Here is a 19,525-nt window from a genome sequence, read left to right on the forward strand (position 1 = left end):
AAATAAATATATTATTAATAATAAAAAACAGAGTAAAATCAATGTAAAAGTAACAAGAATAATAGAGTAAAATAATAAATGTAGTAATAATAATTAATAGAATAAAATAATAAATGTAATACCAATATTAACAGAGAAAAATATGGCAATAAATATAACATATATACTTGAGTATAAGCTGACCTGAATATAAGCCCACCAGGACCCTCACCCAAGTATAAGCCGAGGAGGTTTTTTTCAGTCCTAAAAATGGGCTGAAAAACTAGGCTTATACTCGAGTATATACAATAAGTTCTGTAGGCCATCAGTGAGACAAAAGAATGGGTCCCAGAGCAAATAATAATTTGAACATTTGTCTGGGATTTGGGAGTTTTTCACATATAGGAATACCAGTATTAACGACCATGCATATAATGAGATATCTTGGCGATGGAACCCAAGTCATTGATGGCTCATGTACACCATCTACACATAGCCTGAAGGTAATTTTAACAAATAATTTTGTGCACAAAGTACACATTTCTGTATATTAAACCATCAGAAAATAAAGGCATAATTATTTCAGTCACTTGTGGAAAATTTCAGATTCTGTATTATTTCGGAATTTCAAATAAGAGATGCATGACCTGTATTAGGGAACTGTTTATATTGAAAGTCACTTTTTTTAAGTACAGTAGAGTCTCACTTATCCAACATTCTGGATTATTCAACGCAGTCTGCTTTTTAGTAGTCAGGGTTTTTGTAGTCAATGTTTTCAATACATTGTGATGTTTGGGTGCTAAATTTGTAAATACAGTAATTACTACATAGCATTACTGTGCATTGAACTACTTTTTCTGTCAAATTTGTTGTAAAACATGATGTTTTGGTGCTTAATTTGTAAAATCATAATCTAATTTGATGTTTAATAGGCTTTTCCTTAATCCCTCCTTATTATCCAACATATTCACTTATCCAACATTCTGCTGGCCCATTTATGTTGGATAAGTGAGATTCTACTGTAACTTAAAAGGGGTGATGCATAATTTGGTTATGTCAGAAATGATAATGATAACAACGACAAACATGACTATTAAATACATTCATTTTGTATATGAAACCACAATTGTATGAGCTACGCAGTCGAACCCCATTCGCCAGGCAGGAAGACACAATCCAAACCCTCCTGACAGATGGCCCTCCAGTCCTTTTTTAAAAAACCCAGAGTAGAAGAATCCACCACACTCCCAGGAAGCAACATATTCCAATGGCAGACATCAGATGGTAAGGTGTCACTCTCTCAGCCACCTACGTGTACAATTTTGGATTCTGGAGTACAGTAGAGTCTCACTTATCCAACACTTGCTTATCCAACATTCTGGATTATCCAACGCATTTTTGTAGTCAATGTTTTCAATACATCGTGATACTTTAGAGCTAAATTCGTAAATACAGTAAGTACTACATAGCATTACTGCGTATTGAACTACTTTTTCTATCAACGTTGTTGTTAAATATGATGTTTTGGTGCTTAATTTGTAAAATCATAACCTAATTTGATGTGTAATAGGCTTTTCCTTAATCCCTCCTTATTATCCAACATATTTGCTTATCCAACATTCTGCCGGCCCGTTTATGTTGGATAAGTGAGATTCTACTGTATTTTGGATTTTCAGATAAGAGATGCTCAACCTTATATTGCTTTCATGAAATGCTGCAGCAGTTGTTTTTTGCCCAAATAGTTGGAGTACTTTGATCTCTACGTTTGCACTTTGAACTCAGTTTGCAGCAACTGAATTAAGAGAAGGATAAGTAGGGAAAATACGTGGAAGAAAAGAGAAACCGGGACTTTCTAAAACTAGCTGGAAAGTGGGATGGCAGAGGATTAAGTGAAACTGTCATTGCCAAATTGGATTCGATAATGGAAGAGGCACAGCTTGAAGTATCGTAGTCAGTCACTCATTATTTAGTGCTTTGAAAGCCACCACCACAACCAGTAGGTTTCTTCTGGTTTTCTTTTTGCTTTTCCTAGCCCCCCAAAAGGTTCAAGGGGCATAAAACGGCCCCCAAGACCCTGTTGCTATTAAGAGAAATCAAATGTGATTTTGCTCTGTCCCATTTGCCGGAGAGAGCAGCTGGGATGGGAATCCGCATATGCCGTGCCACAATCCATCCCTGACCAAAGAGGGATTAAACGATGCGACCTCGGTTGCGAGCTAAACTTCTTACATTGGGCAAAACGGCAAATTATGACCCACTAACCTACTTGTGGCCACGGCTTCAATAAAAAGGTATTCCCAACAGAGAAACAAGAGGGAAATCCATTTGCCATCTTACGAGATTGCCAGTACATGGCAATGTATTCTGTTGTTTCTTTTTTTGTCCCAAACATGGAGGGAAGTAACCAAAATTATCCTGCTTTGGGTGCAGATTTATTTCCTGGTACTACTAATAGTGTAATGGGTTGAGTTTTGGAGGATGACGCTGAGAGACCAGGGTTCGAATCCCTGCTTGGCTATTCAAACCCAGGGCATGACCTTGGACATGTCGCACTATCTCAGCCTCAAAGGAAAGCAAGGACAAAGCACTTCTGAGTACAGTAGAGTCTCACTTAACGGGCCGGCAGAATGTTGGATAAGCGAATATGTTGGATAATACGGAGGCATTAAGGAAAAGCCTATTAAACATCAAATTAGGTTATGATTTTACAAATTAAGAACCACAACATCATGTTATACAACAAATTTGACACAAAAAGTAATTCAATATGCAGTAATGCTATGTAGTAATTGCTGTATTTATGAATTTAGCACCAAAATATCACGATGTATTGAAAACATTGACTACAAAAATGCATTGGATAATCCAGAACGTTGGATAAGCGAGTGTTGGATAAGTGAGACTCTACTGTACATTCTGCCAAAAAAGCAGTAAGAGCTGTTTGACTGTGGAATACCCTGTTTCCCCAAAAATAAGACATCCCCAGAAAATAAGACCTAGTAGAGGTTTTGCTGAATTGCTAAATATAAGGCCTCCCCCAAAAGTAAGACCTAGTAAAGTTTTTGTTTGGAAGCATGCAGGATCGATAAATGTACATACCATAGATCGTTGTACATGGAAATAAAGGTAGTAACAAGAAATAATAATAATATAATAATAACTTTATTCTTGTATCCCACCTCCATCTCCCAGAAGGGACTCAGGGCAGCTTACACAGGGACAAGCCCAAAAACAACATAAATTTACATACGAACAGAAATTTAAAACAGTATAGCAATAAAATATAATATAGGAATTCTTGAAAGGGTTCACAGTTTGGTTACGCTGGTTTGCAATGACAACTAATGTACAGTAGATAATAAATTTTCATTTTTAAACAATTCAACCATAAATTTGAATTCTTCTTCATGGAAAAATAATACATCCCCTGAAAATAAGACCTAGCACAACTTTGGGAGCAAAAATTAATATAAGACACTGTCTTATTTTCGGGGAAACAGGGTATAGGCATGAGCGATCCATGAAAAAAAAATGGTTCTAAACTCACTTCTAAGTAGGGGGCACTGGTGCTTCGTTTCTGAAACTACTTTCAAAATTTGGCCCAATTTTTTTTTGAAACTTAAGAATATTCGGAATATTCAAAATTAATTTGTTACGGATGGATGCGCATGCGCAGTGGCCAAAAACAGCTCCGGGGGGAACTTTACAGGACTCTCCCTCCCTCAATTAATGTAATTTTATTGGTATCTAATTTTATTTCTAAAATTTACCACCCTTGACTTATACTGGAGTCAATGTTTTCCCAGTTTTTGTGGTAAATTAGATGCCTCAGCTTATATTTGGGTCGGCTTATACTCGAGTATATTTATTGAGGCATCAGTAGGTTAAATGTTTTTGAATATTTACATCAAGCTCTAATTTAAGATAAGACTGTCCAACTCTGATCAAATCATTATTCTCATCTTCTTCAATGTAAATGTGCTTATGTATCCTTTTAATAATAATAGAGTAAAATAATACATGTAATAATAATAATAATAATAATAATAATAATAATAATAATAATAATAATAATAATGGAAAAGAATACATGTAATAAGAAATAGAATAAAATAATAAATGTAATAATAATAATAAGATCAGAGTGAAATAATAGATGTATTAACAATAATAAAAATAGAGAAAAATAAATGTAATAGTAGCAACAATAATAGAGAAAAATAAATGTAATAACACCAATAATAATAGAGAAAAATAATAAATGTACCATATATTCTTGAGTATAAGCTGACCCAAATATAAGCCAACCAGGACACTCACCCGAGTATAAGCCGAGGGAGGGGGGGGGGTTAGTCTTAAAAAAAAGGGCTGAAAAACTAGGCTTATACTCGAGTATATACAGTAATTATGTTTTAACTTTAAGTTTGTGAATTTCTAACGATGGAATGTTTGATTTGTGATAAACTCCTGAACTGGGAAAAAGGAGGAATTTAGAATAACAACAACCATGTTTGGTCTAAATGTTATATTCAAATACAGTAGGCTCTCTGTTAATCGATCTTAAGCAACCAAAATTCTCAAACAACCAGCAAAAAAAGTCACATATAGTAAAATAGATGTTCCAAAGATCTCCTACATCAACATTAAAAACTTTCTTTTCTTAATGCATTACTGCAATAGCTTCAATCTCCCTCATTTACTCTCTACGCCATTTATTTCCATTTTGAGTTGATAAAAAATATTTATATTCTATTAGTAAATGAAAAACTAGATCAGATATTTATGGATAAATGTAGATACATACACATAATGTATAGAAAAATATAGCATTGAAAACTTTTCCAAAAAAAAAAATCTTCTTTTGAAAAATTTTCAGTAAAAATTTTCTGAAAAATTTTGAAATTCAAGTTTTTAATGGAAATACTTCAATACCAATAACATATAGGATTTTATGGCACCAACCCGCTATCCCACCGCAGTTGTAGTATCTAGTACAGTAGAGTCTCACTAATCCAAGCCTCGCTTATCCAAGCCTCTGGATAATCCAAGCCATTTTTGTAGTCAATGTTTTCAATATATCGTGATACTTTGGTGCTAAATTCGTAAATACAGTAATTACAACATAACATTACTGCATATTGAACTACTTTTTCTGTTAAATTTGTTGTATAACATGAGGTTTTGGTGCTTAATTTGTAAAATCATAACCTAACTTGATGTTTAATAGACTTTTCCTTAATCCCTCCTTATTATCCAAGATATTCGCTTATCCAAGCTTCTGCCGGCCCGTTTAGCTTGGATAAGTGAGACTGTACTGTATCATTAATAGCAGGTTAATATTGCATCATCTCTTCAATGGCACAATTGTGCCAATTCAACAATAATCCAATTCTAGATTTAGAAGTGACCAAAAGGGCCATCCAGTCCAACCCCCAGGCATGCAAGAACACACAATCAAAGCACTCCCGACAGATGACCATCCAGCCTAGCTTAAAAGCCTCCAGAGAGGAAGATTCCAACACATTCCACTGCCGAACAGCTCTTGCCCAGAGGAAGTTCTTCCTAGTGTTTATGTGGAATCTTTTTTCCTGCAATTTGAATTAATTTCTCCAAGTCCTAGTCTCCAGAGCAGCAGAAGACAAGCCTGCCCCTTCCTCAATGTGACATCCTTTCAAATGTTGAAACATTGTGTCCCCCCTCAGCCTTCTTTTCTCCAAGCTAAATATTCCCAGCTCCCTTAGCCATTCCTCATAGAGGTTGGTTTCCAAACTTTGGACCAATCTGGTTGTTTTTCTTTTGGCACTTTCTAGCTTGTCCATGAGGAGCTCTGGTGGTGAAGTGTGTTAAAGCACTGAGCTGCTGAACTTGCAGACCGAAAGGTCCCAGGTTCAAATCCTGGGAGCGGAGTGAGCGCCCGGTGTTAGCTCCAGCTCCTGCCAACCTAGCAGTTCGAAATCATGCCAATGTGAGTAGATCAATAGGTACCGCTCTGGCAGGAAGGTAACGGCGCTCCATGCAGTCATGCTGGCCACATGACCTTGGAGGTGCCTACGGACAACGCCTGCTCTTCAGTTTAGAAATGGAGATGAGCACCAACCCCCAGAGTCAAACATGACTGGACTTAACATCAGGGGAAAACCTTTACCTACTAGCTTGTCCATATCCTTCTTGAATTGTGGTAACCCAGAACTGGACAGAGGCTTATTATTTCAGGTGAGGCCAAATCAAAGCAGAACAAAGTGGGGCTATGACTTCCCTTGTTCTAGACACCACACACTTTGAACAGTCAATGTAGGATGGGAAACCAATAGGTACACATCGCAATAGACTATAAACAAGTCTCGGCCTTTAGTCCAGATACAGTTCCCCAATTCTTTGCTGCCTTGTTTTTCGACATTCCACTCTTTCTACACTTGCAAATTCCAGACAAGTTCCAAGATGATGGGTCCACTCTTTCATCAGGTCTTTTTGCTCCGGGAAGCTCACTCACTTGCACAGAGCATGTGCAAACTGCTTGCAAAGATGTTAACCCAACTGAAAGACTCTCCAAGCACTATGTGGGCAAACACTGTTGGTTCAAAGAAAGCTTCCATGGTTCCTTTATGTTCCCTTCATGGGTTCCACCTTTCAACTAATTCTGCTTTCTGACATTGCTCTGCTCTCATCAGATAAGTGGTGGAAGCCTATTAATTTTAATAATTTGCCCCCCACAGCTTGGGAAACTCTTTCGATTCTCTTGAGGTGCACTTGCACTCAAGGTTCACGCCACGTTCACTGCTATGGCTTAATGCTATGGGATCATGGAAGTCATAATCATATAAGATCCTTTATCCCTCTCCACCAAAGAATGCTGATGTCACACCAAACTACGACTCACCAGATTTCATAGCACCAAACCATGGCAAATAAAGTGGTTTCAAACTCAACTGTTAGTCCCAACTTGAGCATTGAATTAACTGTGTAACAGTGGCTCAACACACAATGGATCCATTCAAGTTGGTACTAAATGCATCTGGTCGGAGAAGGCTTTCTTAACTCAGCTGGACCTGAGACTACCTGTTCAAAATGTTCCAAGGACATATGACTCAACCCTTGCCCTCAATTGCTCTTTTCAAATAAAGTATTCAGAAATACAGTTGGCCACACACATTTTCTGGTTTAACTTTTGTAAATTTGATTAATATGTTCTCTCCGGGATCTCTAGGTTCTCCAGGGTGCAGCTTTATTCATGACCATATAGTCATGCTGGAGGACCTAGAGATATTTTTTCTAAGCCCTGCCAAATGTATACAGTGTGAACCCCCATATCCACAGGGATATGTTCCTGGACTTCACTCAGATACATGAAACTCCATATTATAACCACATATAACAGCAAACTCTACGGGGACTTCTGGCTGAATAATAACATAGATGATCTGGAGGACCTAAAAAATTCCGTGACCATTAGATTAGTGTAATATGGTAAATACTTTTTTGGGTTTCGGAGTTTTGAAAATTGAGCTGCATACTAGATTGAATAAATACGGTAAATGAAACCATCAATACTACCGTAGTCCCAGGATACCAGGAGTTGTACTGCACCCGCAATGGGTAAAATTTAGTAGAATTGGATACACATAGAAAACTTTCATTTTTCTTCTGAAAATCATAAAAATCAACTAACACAAGCAGCTGATATCTTGTGTGGACAGGGTTTAATTTTGCCAGAAGACAGTTCAGAAGCTATCTGGTTCCCTTTTTATCCTCATCAAATCCTGTTGAATATAGACGTCCCGCCAGCCGAACATGCAAAAAAAGTTAGCCGCTACCAACCGCAGCTTAAAAGATTGCCCCAGTGCATTAGTTCTATCACTCCAGACTAAATCAAATAACAGCACAAAAAGAAATATTAACAATAACCCCCTGCCCCAAACACACACAAAAAGGACACCCTCAAAAAGTTGACGGTAGTAGTTACCTCCATTCGAGAGATTTTACGACTCTTTGTAGTGCCAAAGGCTAGACCCCCTATCCCGGCCCATTGTGAAAGATTCAACCGGCTTCCATTCAGAACTGAAATCCCTTATTCCAGATTTCAAAATCTATAGAAAGCCTTGCTCAGTGGATTCCACTTGTTTGCAGTTCGAGCCTCAGAGAGGACTAGACCCGTTATCTCTCCGTCCCCTTGCAATCCGCAGCCCTGCCTTCCCAATCGGATCATGTGAGCTACCCAAGCCTCCATCCAAAATCTCCCCTGGTTCATGCTCATGTGCTAATGATATTTTTTTTGGTTGGGTGGGAAGGGAAAGGACAGAGATAGAACCAAAATGACCTGCCATAAAAATACACACCTCAGCCACAAACTCCCATTGCTGCAAGGGAAACCCATCCATTGCTCAAGATGTTTGCACCAACATTGACAAATGTGGTTGGTACATGCTGGAGGGGAGCAAGGAGACCACGTAAGCATGGATCCCTCTTTCAAGTCATACATGCAACACAGAAATCTCTCTGGAAAATCCCTTCCCTTGCTTGCAAGGCATACATCATGCTCCACGGACATGTGTGTGTGGTGGTAGTAGGGACTTCGCTTTGCATAAATAGATGCAGATGGGGAAAAGCACGAAATGTGTTTGCTTGTAGAGGCTGATTTCACCGCTGACATTTCCTAGGTTGCTGTTTCATGCAGGCGGCGCGCACACGCACACACTCAAACGCAAGCTGGTGCTTTCCTCCCTCCCGATCCCTCTCTAACACACGCACACGGCTCTCGATCTTGGCTATGCAGTCTCCATTTTTCCTTGAACGCTCCCCCCTCCCCGGCATTACCGCTCAACGGGCTTCCTCCCCACCCACCCTCTCCGAGAGGTTGCCTCCATTTTAAATCGGTTCAAAGCAAAAAATCCAGAGAATTCCCCAGGAGCAACCTTAAACTCTTCCTCCTTTCCCTCCTCGAAACATCAATTTCTCTTGATCTTTCCCCTTCTGAAATCCAGCTCCAATCTCCTTAGTTTTACCAATTTCTATTCTTTTTAAAAAGGCAAGCATTAGATGAACGTGCTTTTGCATCCCTTGCTTCTCTTCTTTGCATTTCTTCCCTCTAGATGTTCTATGCTTTTCCTCCCCACATCCACACATCGTTTCATTAAAACATTCCCAACATTCACATGAGAGAGAGGGAGAGAAATGGGTCTTTCTGACCCAGACATATATTTTTTTTCAAACTTGATCCTCCTTGGCTCAGTGTATGTAAGTCCACATCCCAATCCAATACTTCCAAGTTCTTGGTGCAACCCTGATATTTCCACAACCCATGATGAGAGAGAGGAAGAGAAATGGGTCTTTCTGACCCAGACATATATTTTTTTCAAACTTGATCCTCCTTGGCTCAGTGTATGTAAGTCCACATCTCAATCCAATACTTCCAAGTTCTTGGTGCAACCTGGATATCTCCACAACCCATGAAGCCATTAAGCTGCAAATCATTTTTTTTTTACTATCCTGCAATATCCTTTTTCCTATGTGTGCAAAATCCCATCGGCTTGTATACGTGTCTGCATGGGTGCATGATGCTTGTATGTGTCTGCACGCATGCACATTTCTCAAAAGGGCAGGCCTGGATCCCTCCCCGCCGCTGTCTCCCTCCATCTTCTCCCTGCAATGGTTTTCCTCTCTTATAGCAAAGGTCTCTCCAGGACACCCTCTGCATCTTTTCCCACAGTTCCTCTCTAAAAGGGAAGGCTCCAGCTGCTCGAGGGCTCCCCCTCCGCCCAACTCGGGAATCGCTTGATTCTTCATTACTCTACCTTCACGTAGCTAAACCATGTGGGTGGACTGGGGAGAAGGGAAGGAGGGGGGGAGAGGACAGAGGGGGGAAAGTAGCTCCACGTTCACAGATCTTCCAACAGAATCACCCATGACCCTGTGGACCCAGAGCGATATCGCTTCTGCCTTCCAAGGATGGGATCTGGCTCCTTGGTGGTTCGTCAAAAGGTTCATCCTAAAGCTCTTCACCTACTCTGAGTAACCAAATGAATACTGGTTGGAAATCTATTGGATTAATCTCAGGTAGAGTAGATTTGCTACGTCAATTGCTTGACGGTGAGTCATCACAGCTGTTGAGTCAACGGGTCCGGTCTAGCTGGGATGATCAATAGGGTAGACCTTCCAGTGCTTCAGTCTGAGATGCCCCCATTAGAATGTAATAAGGAAAGAATTGATGCTTCTTCCTCATAAGTTATAGTGAAGGTGCTCTTTGCACAGTCATAATCTTCACCATCCATTTGGGGGGTCTCACAATGTTGTAGTCTCTTCTGAGGAACAGGGATCTCTCCCTTGGTTTCAGTACAAATACTGCATTATAAGCCTCCCACCTGTCTCAACTCCCAGTCCCAGAGCTCTGCATCCTCTTTACCTACTCATCCCACAAATGTACTCGTTTATTCACTCATAGGTTCCCCTAGGTTCCGTGGGGCATACATCCAAGGAAATGCAGTCAACATTTTGACCTTCTCTCCCCCTTCTTCTAGGACAATGATCTTTAATGGCTAGGCCAGATCCTCACTACTGGTCTGTAGTCTAAGCACAGGTCAGCTGCAACATCTGGACATAAATATGGGCTCACTCCTTAAGAAAGGGGTCCCCAGATGCAGATTTTGGTTAAGGATGGGGTTCAGGGGCTATAAAGGTTGAAGGCCATTCTAAAGGATGTGAAAAAGTGTGGTCCAGAGTTGGAAAGGTTGAAGGCCACTATTCTAAGTGATATGTTGAAGAGTTTTGTCACCCTTGGAGGAGTCTAGGGCAAAGATGGGGAGCATGTGCCCATTTCAAATAACACAGCATTGCAGCCATGGCTGAAGGAAGCAGCAGCCCAGTAACATCCAGAAGACCATATATTCTTCACCCAAATCTGTATCCTTCACTTGTCTACTGCAGTGATTTGCAGTGAAGCATTTCATTCTACTGCCTTCTCCTCCAGCACCAGATGCTGAAGGATAACTAGATCCCCAGCTATTTTAAGTGGGGCAGCTCCTATGTCCAAGCAGAGGTCCTCAGCAATGGTACAAGGCATTTCCAATCATCTGTACTATCCTGCCTTGGATTCTGAGATGATACAGCTCTCAAAGGCCCCAGTCAGCAAGGCCAGGGGTGAGGGATTCTGGGAATTACAGCCCAACAAATATCCGGAAACCCACAGATTGGGAACTGTTGAATCTTTAGAAAGACCTAAAGAATAGAATTAACTGCCCCCTGGATATCTTTATTGATGGAAATGCCTTCTAGAACAGGAATGGTTGGTGACTAGTTTAAAACTGAATGGAGCTATCCAAGGTGCTGAACCATTTGGAGGCTGAGTTCAGCACCCTGGATGAATCCTTTAAAATCTAGAATGCATCCCATTGACACAGCATGGCTCTTGAGCACCCAAATTGGACCAGACTAGACCATCTCCTTGCTATGCAGGCTTAGGGCCTGACTTGCTCACAGATTATCTCTTATGGGATGACTTCAGGGTTTTAGGAGCATGGCAGTGAAGACCTTAGGCCTACCTAGAGAGACAATGTGGCCTTCTCATCTGCAACTTTACAACATTACTGGTGAATTCTGGGAAGTGAATCTGGCTACCATGTTGCATTAGAGAGGATGGGGTGATGGGGGTTAGGACTAGGGTGAGGTCAAGTTCTTCTGGTCCAACACATGACCTAAAACTCCTAAAAGCAGTTGTACTGGGTTGAGTGAAGCATTCAGGAGTGGATTTTTCCTACATGGAGATACAGCCATCTGCATTCTTGGAGGTCACTCTAACCTGGCTTCCCTTCTAAGATGTCTATAGACACACAAAATCCTCAAGAAGTGTGTCCAAGAAGGAATTGTGGGGTGAGGAATCTGAGTAATCCTACAACTCTTATTCACCATTATAAATTTTCAGAGGAGTCCTCCTTGCTTTCTGGGTCAAAACCTAAACACCTTGGCTTGGGCCCCTCTCTTTGGATGTGGGGTTGCCCCAAAACAACCCACATTATTTCAAGGGGGGGGATGCTTATGAATAAAAGCTTGGTCCCAATGTTTCCCTACTTTTTGGGATGGTGTGATGCCTCCCCTCCACCCTGTCAAACATGGAGATACTGGGATGATACTGGGAGGAAGGTGACATCCTACCTCTAAAACTGCCCCACTTGTTCATTTCTCACTCCCTTCAACCTTGTCGTTCCCTATAGACTAGGGGTTCCTTTCCCAGAAGCCCCTACCAGCATAGCCAAGAGCAAATTATTTTCTTGTGGGGCAGCAAGGAAGATTTCTTGACCTACAATCTGAAGCCAGGGTCTTCTTTGATCCTACCAACTAAGATATAGGGAGGGGGGTCACCTTCCCTATCCATTGACATGTCCTTGTAAGGAGAGCTGGAAAGCATCCCTTGTCTCTAATACCTGCCAATTGAAGAGGGGGGCTTGATCCCCTTTGCAGCAGCCCCCCCTCCAAATGTGTGTGTGACAACGTCTTCAGAGTCATCCTTCTGCTGCCTATGACGTGGGCAGAGACATCAGGCCTTCGCCCTCTACCATCCTCTCACATTTTTTTGGGGGGGGGGGATTTTCTTCCTCTCTCTTTTTCAAGAACCTCTTCATTTCCTGATGACTAGATTTAAAAGGGAGGGACCCTTTTGGGTGGGGGGTCCTTCTTCTCTTTGCCTCTCCTCAATCCCTTTCTCTGCCTCTCAGTCCCTCAAGGGATCAGTCCCTCAATGTTAAAGGGGGTGTTGGGTTTTTTTTGGAGGGGGATGCTTTTCTCTGTCGACCATCAATCAACCCTTGGTCATGGCTATTTAGAAGGGGGATTGGATTTTCACCTAAGGGAGGTCTCGGGCCTTCATCCCACCATGGCATTTGTGGGGTGGGGGGATTCCTCTCTCCCCCTCCCCAATCTCTGCACCTCTCTCCAAGCTTGAGATGAAGAGAGCATTGGGCCTACCTCCTCTTCCTTCCCATTAATTTGTGTGATGTCAGACCTTCTGGGCCCACTCAAAACTGGGAGGGGGAGTCAGGCACATGATGGTGGTGATGTCAGACACAGGCCTTCTGTAACCCCCTCAGCCTTCTTTCCCCGAATCTGCCCTTTTTATTTCAGGCTGCAATTGAAGGGGGTGATGCCTTCACACAGGAGCCTCTTGGTGCCTCTTCAGCATTGGGGGCTCGGTTCTCTCCCCACTCTTCCCAGTCCTTACCCATCAATTCAGACTGAGATTTAAGTGGGTGATGTCACACCTTGGCCTTCTGGGGCCGTTCTGCTTCCTCTCCCCAACCTTTACCTGTAAGCCCAGGATGTGATTTAAGGGGGTGATGTCACACCTGGGCCTCAATACTAGCTTCCTCTCTCCCTTCACTTCTCTAATTTTGACCCATTAAAGGAGTGATGTCAGGCTACCTCTTGGAGCCTCTGGTAGCACAGAGGATTAAAGCCTCATGACTTGAAGGTTGGATTGCTGACCTGAAGGCTGCCAGGTTCGAATCCCACCCGAGGAGAGTGCAGATGAGCTCCCTCAGTCAGCTCCAGCTCCATGCGGGGACATGAGAGAAGCCTCCCACAAGGATGGTAAAAACATCAAAACCATCTGGGTGTCCCCTGGGCAACGTCCTTGCAGACGGCCAATTCTCTCACACCAGAAGCAACTCAGGTTGCTCCAGACATGGGAAAAAAGGCTACCTCTTTACACCCCTGCAGTGATAAGGGGAGAGCAGGTCTTCCTTCTCCCTCCTTGTGTCCCATATTTCTCTGACAAATGAGCAGTATGGTGGACCTTTGGGTGCCCCCATATATTTTGAGGATGCCCCTTCTTTCTCTGAAATTGGACCTTGTGATGCCTGGCATATGTTTAGTGAGGCCCTGTTCTGAAATATTAGCAGTACACTGGACCTTGTGGTTTTGGAGGATACCCCTCTTTCTTAGAAATAGGGATTGGACCTTCTGATGCTCCTTATGTAATTAGTGGGGACCCTATCCTGAAATAAATGTGGTGCACTGGACCTAGTGGAGGAAGCCCACCTTTCTCTGAAATATAAGCAGTGCAATGGGCCCTGTGGTGCACCCTATATATTTGGAGGACCCTTTCCTATTCTGAAATATGGTGATTGGACCTGTGGTGTCCTCCATATATATGGTGTTTTCCAGATCTCCTCTCCCCTCCTTGTGTCCTATATTCTTCTGACAAGTGAGCACTGTGTATCTATTTGGAGGATACCCTACTATTTCTCTGAAATATATACCATAAATTGGACCTTCTGATGCTGCTCATATATTTGGTGGGAACCCTTTCCTATTCTGAAATATGGTGATTGGACTTGGAACCTGTGGTGTCCTCCATATATATCCAGATCTCCAGATCTCCCCTCTCTCCCATATTTCTCTGACAGGTAAGCAATGTGCTGGACCTTTGGGTGTCCCCAGTATAGTTGGAGGATATCCCATTCTTTCTCTGAAATATAAGTGGTAGATTGGATCTTCTGATGCTCTTTATATATTTAGTGGAGATCCCTTCCTATTCTGAAATACAAGTGGTGATTGGACTTGGACTTTATGATGTCCTCCACATATCTGGAGGACACCCCATTCTTTCTCTGAGATATAAGTGGTGATGGGACCTGGACCTTATGATTCCCCTCCTATATTTGGAGGATACCCTACTCTTGCTCTGAAATATAGGTGGTGAATTGGGCCTTGTGATGGTGCTCATATATTTGATGAAGACCACTTCTTTCTCTGAAATATGAGCAGTGCAATGGGCCCTGTGGTGCCTTCCTCTGAAATATAAGCGGTAAATTGGACCTTCTGATGCTGCTCATATATTTGATGGAAGCGGTGCAATGGACCCTGTGGTGAGCCCCAGATATTTAGAGGACACCCCTTCTTTCTCTGAAATATAAGTGGTGGATTGGACCTTCTGATGCTCTGTATATCTTTAGTGGTCATCCCTTCCTATTCCAAAGTATGAGTGGTGATTGGACATGGACCTTATGGAGTCCTCCACATATTTGGAGGATACCCCATTCTTTTTCTGAGGTATAAGTGGTGATTGGACCTTGTGGTGACCCCCATATATTTGGAGGATACCCTACTCTTTCTCTGAAATATAAGTGGAGAATTGGACCTTCTGATGCCCAGCATATATTTAGTGGGGACCCCATCCTATTCTGTAATATAAGTGGTGATTGGACCTGGACCTTATGATGCCCCTCATACATTTGGAGGATACCAACTCTACTCTTTCTTTGAAATATAAGTGGTGAATTAGACCTTCTGATGCTCCTCATCTATTTAGTAGTGATTGGACCTGGACCCTGTGGTGTCCTCCATATATATGGTGTCCTCCAGATCTCCTCCCCCCTCCTTGTGTCCCATATTCTTCTGACAAGTGAGCACTGTGCATATACTTGGAGGATACCCTACTCTTTCTCTGAAATATATACCATGAATTGGACCTTCTGATGCTGCTCATATATTTGATGGGGACCTCTTCTGATTCTGAAGTATAAGTGGTGATTGGACCCTGGGCCACCCCCACATATTTGATGAGGACCCCCTCTTTCTCTGCAATGTAAGCGGCGAACTGGGCCTTCTGATGCTTCTCATATATTTGACAGGGACCCCCCCTCTCTCTGAAATATGTGCAGTGCCATGGGCCCTGTGGTGAGCCCCAGATATTTGAAGCAGACCCTACTCTTTCTCCAAAATATAAGTGATAGACTGGACCTTCTGATGCCCAAGATATATTTAGTGGGGACCAGTTCCTATTCTGAAATACAAGTGGTGGTTGGACCCTGCGGTGTCCCCCACATATTTCTTTCTCTGAAATATAGGAGGCGAATTGGACCTTCTGGTGCTCCTCATCTATGAAGTGGTGATTGGACCTGGACCCTGTGATGTCCTCCACATATTTGGTGGAGACCCCTTCTTTCTCTGGAATATAGGTGGCAAATTGGACCTTTTGATGCTCCTCATCTATCAAATGGTGACTGGACCTGGACCCTGTGGTCTTCCCCACATATTTGGAGACCTGTTCTTTCTCTGGAATATAGGTGGCGAATAGACCTTCTGATGCTCCTCATCTATTGAGTGGTGACTGCACCTGGACCCTGCGGTGTCCCCCAGATATTTGGAGGAGACCCCTACTTTCTCTGGAATATAGGAGGCGAATTGGACCTTCTGGTGCTCCTCATCTATCAAGTGGTGATTGGACCTGGACCCTGTGGTTTCTCCCAAAGATTTGGAGGAGACCCCTTCTTTCTCTGGATTATAGGAGGCGAATTGGACCTTCTGGTGCTCCTCATCTATCAAGTGGTGATTGGACCTGGACCCTGTGGTTTCTCCCAAAGATTTGGAGGAGACCCCTTCTTTCTCTGGATTATAGGAGGCGAATTGGACCTTCTGGTGCTCCTCATCTATCAAGTGGTGATTGGACCTGGACCCTGTGGTTTCTCCCAAAGATTTGGAGGAGACCCCTTCTTTCTCTGGATTATAGGAGGCGAATTGGACCTTCTGGTGCTCCTCATCTATCAAGTGGTGATTGGACCTGGACCCTGTGGTTTCTCCCAAAGATTTGGAGGAGACCCCTTCTTTCTCTGGATTATAGGAGGCGAATTGGACCTTCTGATGCTCCTCATCTATTGAGTGGTGATTGGACCTGGACCCTGCAGTGTCCCCCACATATTTGGAGACCTGTTCTTTCTCTGGAATACAGGAGGCGAATTGGACCTTTTGATGCTCATCTATTGACTTGGATACTGTGGTGTCCCCCACATATTTGGAGGAGACCTTCTGGTGCTCCTCATCTATTGAGTGGTGATTGGACCTGGACCCTGTGGTGTCCCCCACATATTTGGAGGAGACCCCTTCTTTCTCTGGAATATAGGAGGTGAATTGGACCTTCTGGTGCTCCTCTTCTATTGACCTGGACCCTGCGATATCCCCCACATATTTGGAGGAGACCTGGTGCTCCTCATCTATTGAGTAGTGACTGGACCTGGACCCTGCGGTGTCCCCCCTATATTTGTGGCCACCCTTTTTCCTCTGGCTGGTAAGCGGGCCTCGTGCCACCCACCTGGGGGCCTCGCCCCCCACGTCCCCCCCCCCCGCCCCGATGCGTCCCCGGCCTACCTCCAGACCTGTCCCATCTGCAGCAGGTGGATGACGGACTGCCAGATCCAGACGGAGAGGCGGCAGAGGCGCTGGGAGGCGGCGGCGGCGGAGGCGGGTGGCCCGAGTCCCCCGGGGCGGGTGGCCCTTCTCCCGACGGAGCCCATCATGGGGGGCCCGCGGCTGGTGAGTCCCTGCACGGCGCCCAGCCCGCCGCCGGTGTAGTCCTGCACGAACCAGCGGAAGCTGAGGATCTGGACCAGGACGGAGGGCAGGAGCACGAAGGCCAGCGTGAGGCCGCAGAAGAGGTAGTCCCGCCGGCCGTAGTGGTGGAGCGCCAGCCAGAGGTCGGTGCCCACGTCGCCGAGGAGCACGAGCAGCGCCAGCACGATCCAGAGGCAGTCGAGCCAGGCCCGGGGCGGGGGCTGCGGCGGGGCGGGCGAGGCCGAGGGCGAGGCGGGCTCTCCGCCGGGGCCCGGGTGGTCGGCTCCCCCTCGCCGGGCCCCCGCGGCGCCCGAGGCCCGGCCCAGGAGGTGGCGCAGGCAGGCGCTCCGGCAGCCCCAGTAGCAGGACGAGGTGTTGCAGCAGTGGCAGATGTGCACCGAGCTGCTCCCGCCGGGCTCGTCCTCGTCGTCCTCCTCGCCGCCCGCGCCGCCCCCGCAGCAGCCCCGGCCCGAGCCCCGCAGCGGGACGCCCGGCGGGTGCGGGTGCGCGTGCGGGTGCGGCGCGCGGTGCAGGTGGTGGGCCGCCGCGTGCAGGGGCCGCCGGGGGGGCTCGTCCAGGTTGTGCAGCTGCGAGAAGCCCACGCCGCCCCCGCCGTCCGACTTGGCCGCCATCCCGGGCCCCCGCCCGCCCGCCCCCCGCCCGACGACCGCGCCGCCCGGGCCTCCCCTTCGTCCTCCTCCTCCGCCGCCGTCTCCCCCGGCCGGCCTTCCCTTCCTTCCTTCCTTCCTTCCTTCCCTTCTTCCTTCCCTCCTCCCCACCACCTTCCTTCCCTCCTTCCTTCCTTCCTTCCTCTCCTCCCTCCTCCTCCTCGCTCTCCTTCTCCTCCTTTTCCCCCTCTGCTTCCGGGGGAGACGGAGGGGAGGGGGGCAAGGGGAGGAGGAGGGGGTGGCGCTACGCACCGGACGGACCCCCCGCCCCCCGCATCCCTCCCTTCTCTTCCCTCCCTTCTTCCCTGCCCGCCCTCTTTCCTTGCGGGAGGAGGAGGAGGAGGAGGAGGAAGAGGAAGAGGAGGGGGGGGGGCAGCCCGACACGTCCGCCCACGCCGACGCCACCGAGAGAGAGAGAGAGATTGGGAGGAGGGAGGGAGGGAGGGAGACACCCTCTGCCTCCTGGCTGGCTTGAACCGGATCGACCTGGACTCCTCCTCCTCCCCCCCCCCCTTCCTCCTCTTTACCCCCCCCCCCCTCCAATCCTTCCACAGTCCGGCATCTTCGGCTCCACAGCCTCCTCTTCACTCCAGTATCCTTCCTTCCTCCCTTCCTTCTTCTCCATCCTCTCTCTGCAAGGACAGGCCCAAGCTGGCAACACACAGAATATACTTCTCCTAAGCATCACTCATGGCCAAGACCTGCGGATATTTGCTGCCAAGGTGAACAGGAGACTCTGTGCCTTCCTTCCTGGGTTTGTGGATCTCTCTAGCAAGGCAATGCAAGGCCACCTGCAAGCCCCACATATAATACACCTCAAAGCATCACTATTTTTCCCCCATTTCCAATGTGTGCTGCAAGGGTGAAGGGACTTCATCTCTCTTTTTTGTACTTTCTTCCTCGGTACTGGGTAGTAGATATCTCGAGGACAGACAGGCCCAAGCTGGCAATGCAAAGCCACCTGCCAGCCCCATATATAATACACCACCAAGCATCACTGTTTCTTCCCCATCTCCAAGATTTGCTGCAAGGGTGAAGGGACCTCCTTTCCTCGGTGCTTTCCTTCCTGGGTCCCTCTAGCAAGGACGCCAGGCCCAAGCTGGCAATGCAAGGCTCTGCCGCCAGCCCCAGACAACACATATAATACATTCCCAAGCATCACTATTTCCAGCCTCCTCCTCAAGAACTTCCTCACTGTGAGAGCTGTTCGACAGTGGAACTCTCTCCCCGGGGCCGTGGTGGAGGCTCCTTCCTTGGAGGCTTTTAAGCAGAGGCTGGATGGCCATCTGTCGGGGGTGCTTTGAATGCGATTGCCTGCTTCTTAGCAGGGGGTTGGACTAGATGGCCCATGTGGTCTCTTCCAACTCTACTATTCTATGATTCTATGATTCTATGACTCTGTGCTTTCCTTCCTGGGTTGTGGGTCCCTCTAGCATGGATAGGCCCAAGCTGGCAATGCAAGACCACCTGCAAGCCCCACATATACAACACCTCGAAGCATCACTGTTTCTCCCCCATCTCCAGTATTTGCTGGAAAAATAAAGGGACTTCATTTCCTCTGGTCT

General features: G+C 45.5%; 1 protein-coding gene across 2 annotated transcripts in view; it reads right to left on the bottom strand.

The window, feature by feature from the left end:
• The window catches only part of xkr6 (XK related 6), a 221,779-nt gene extending 203,722 nt beyond the window's left edge, over window positions 1–18,057 (bottom strand). For both annotated transcript variants that reach the window (XR_010002463.1, XM_062969426.1), the window contains exon 1: window positions 17,110–18,057. Coding sequence is in view for 1 of the 2 variants with exons in the window: in XM_062969426.1 (XP_062825496.1) it covers window positions 17,110–17,924 (815 nt within the window). In the remaining variant the exon portion in view is untranslated. The remainder of the gene's footprint in view (window positions 1–17,109) is intronic.
• Window positions 18,058–19,525: the final 1,468 nt, after the last annotated feature.

This window comes from Anolis carolinensis, chromosome 1, assembly GCF_035594765.1.
Source record: "Anolis carolinensis isolate JA03-04 chromosome 1, rAnoCar3.1.pri, whole genome shotgun sequence".
In the NCBI taxonomy this organism is placed as follows: domain Eukaryota; kingdom Metazoa; phylum Chordata; class Lepidosauria; order Squamata; family Dactyloidae; genus Anolis; species Anolis carolinensis.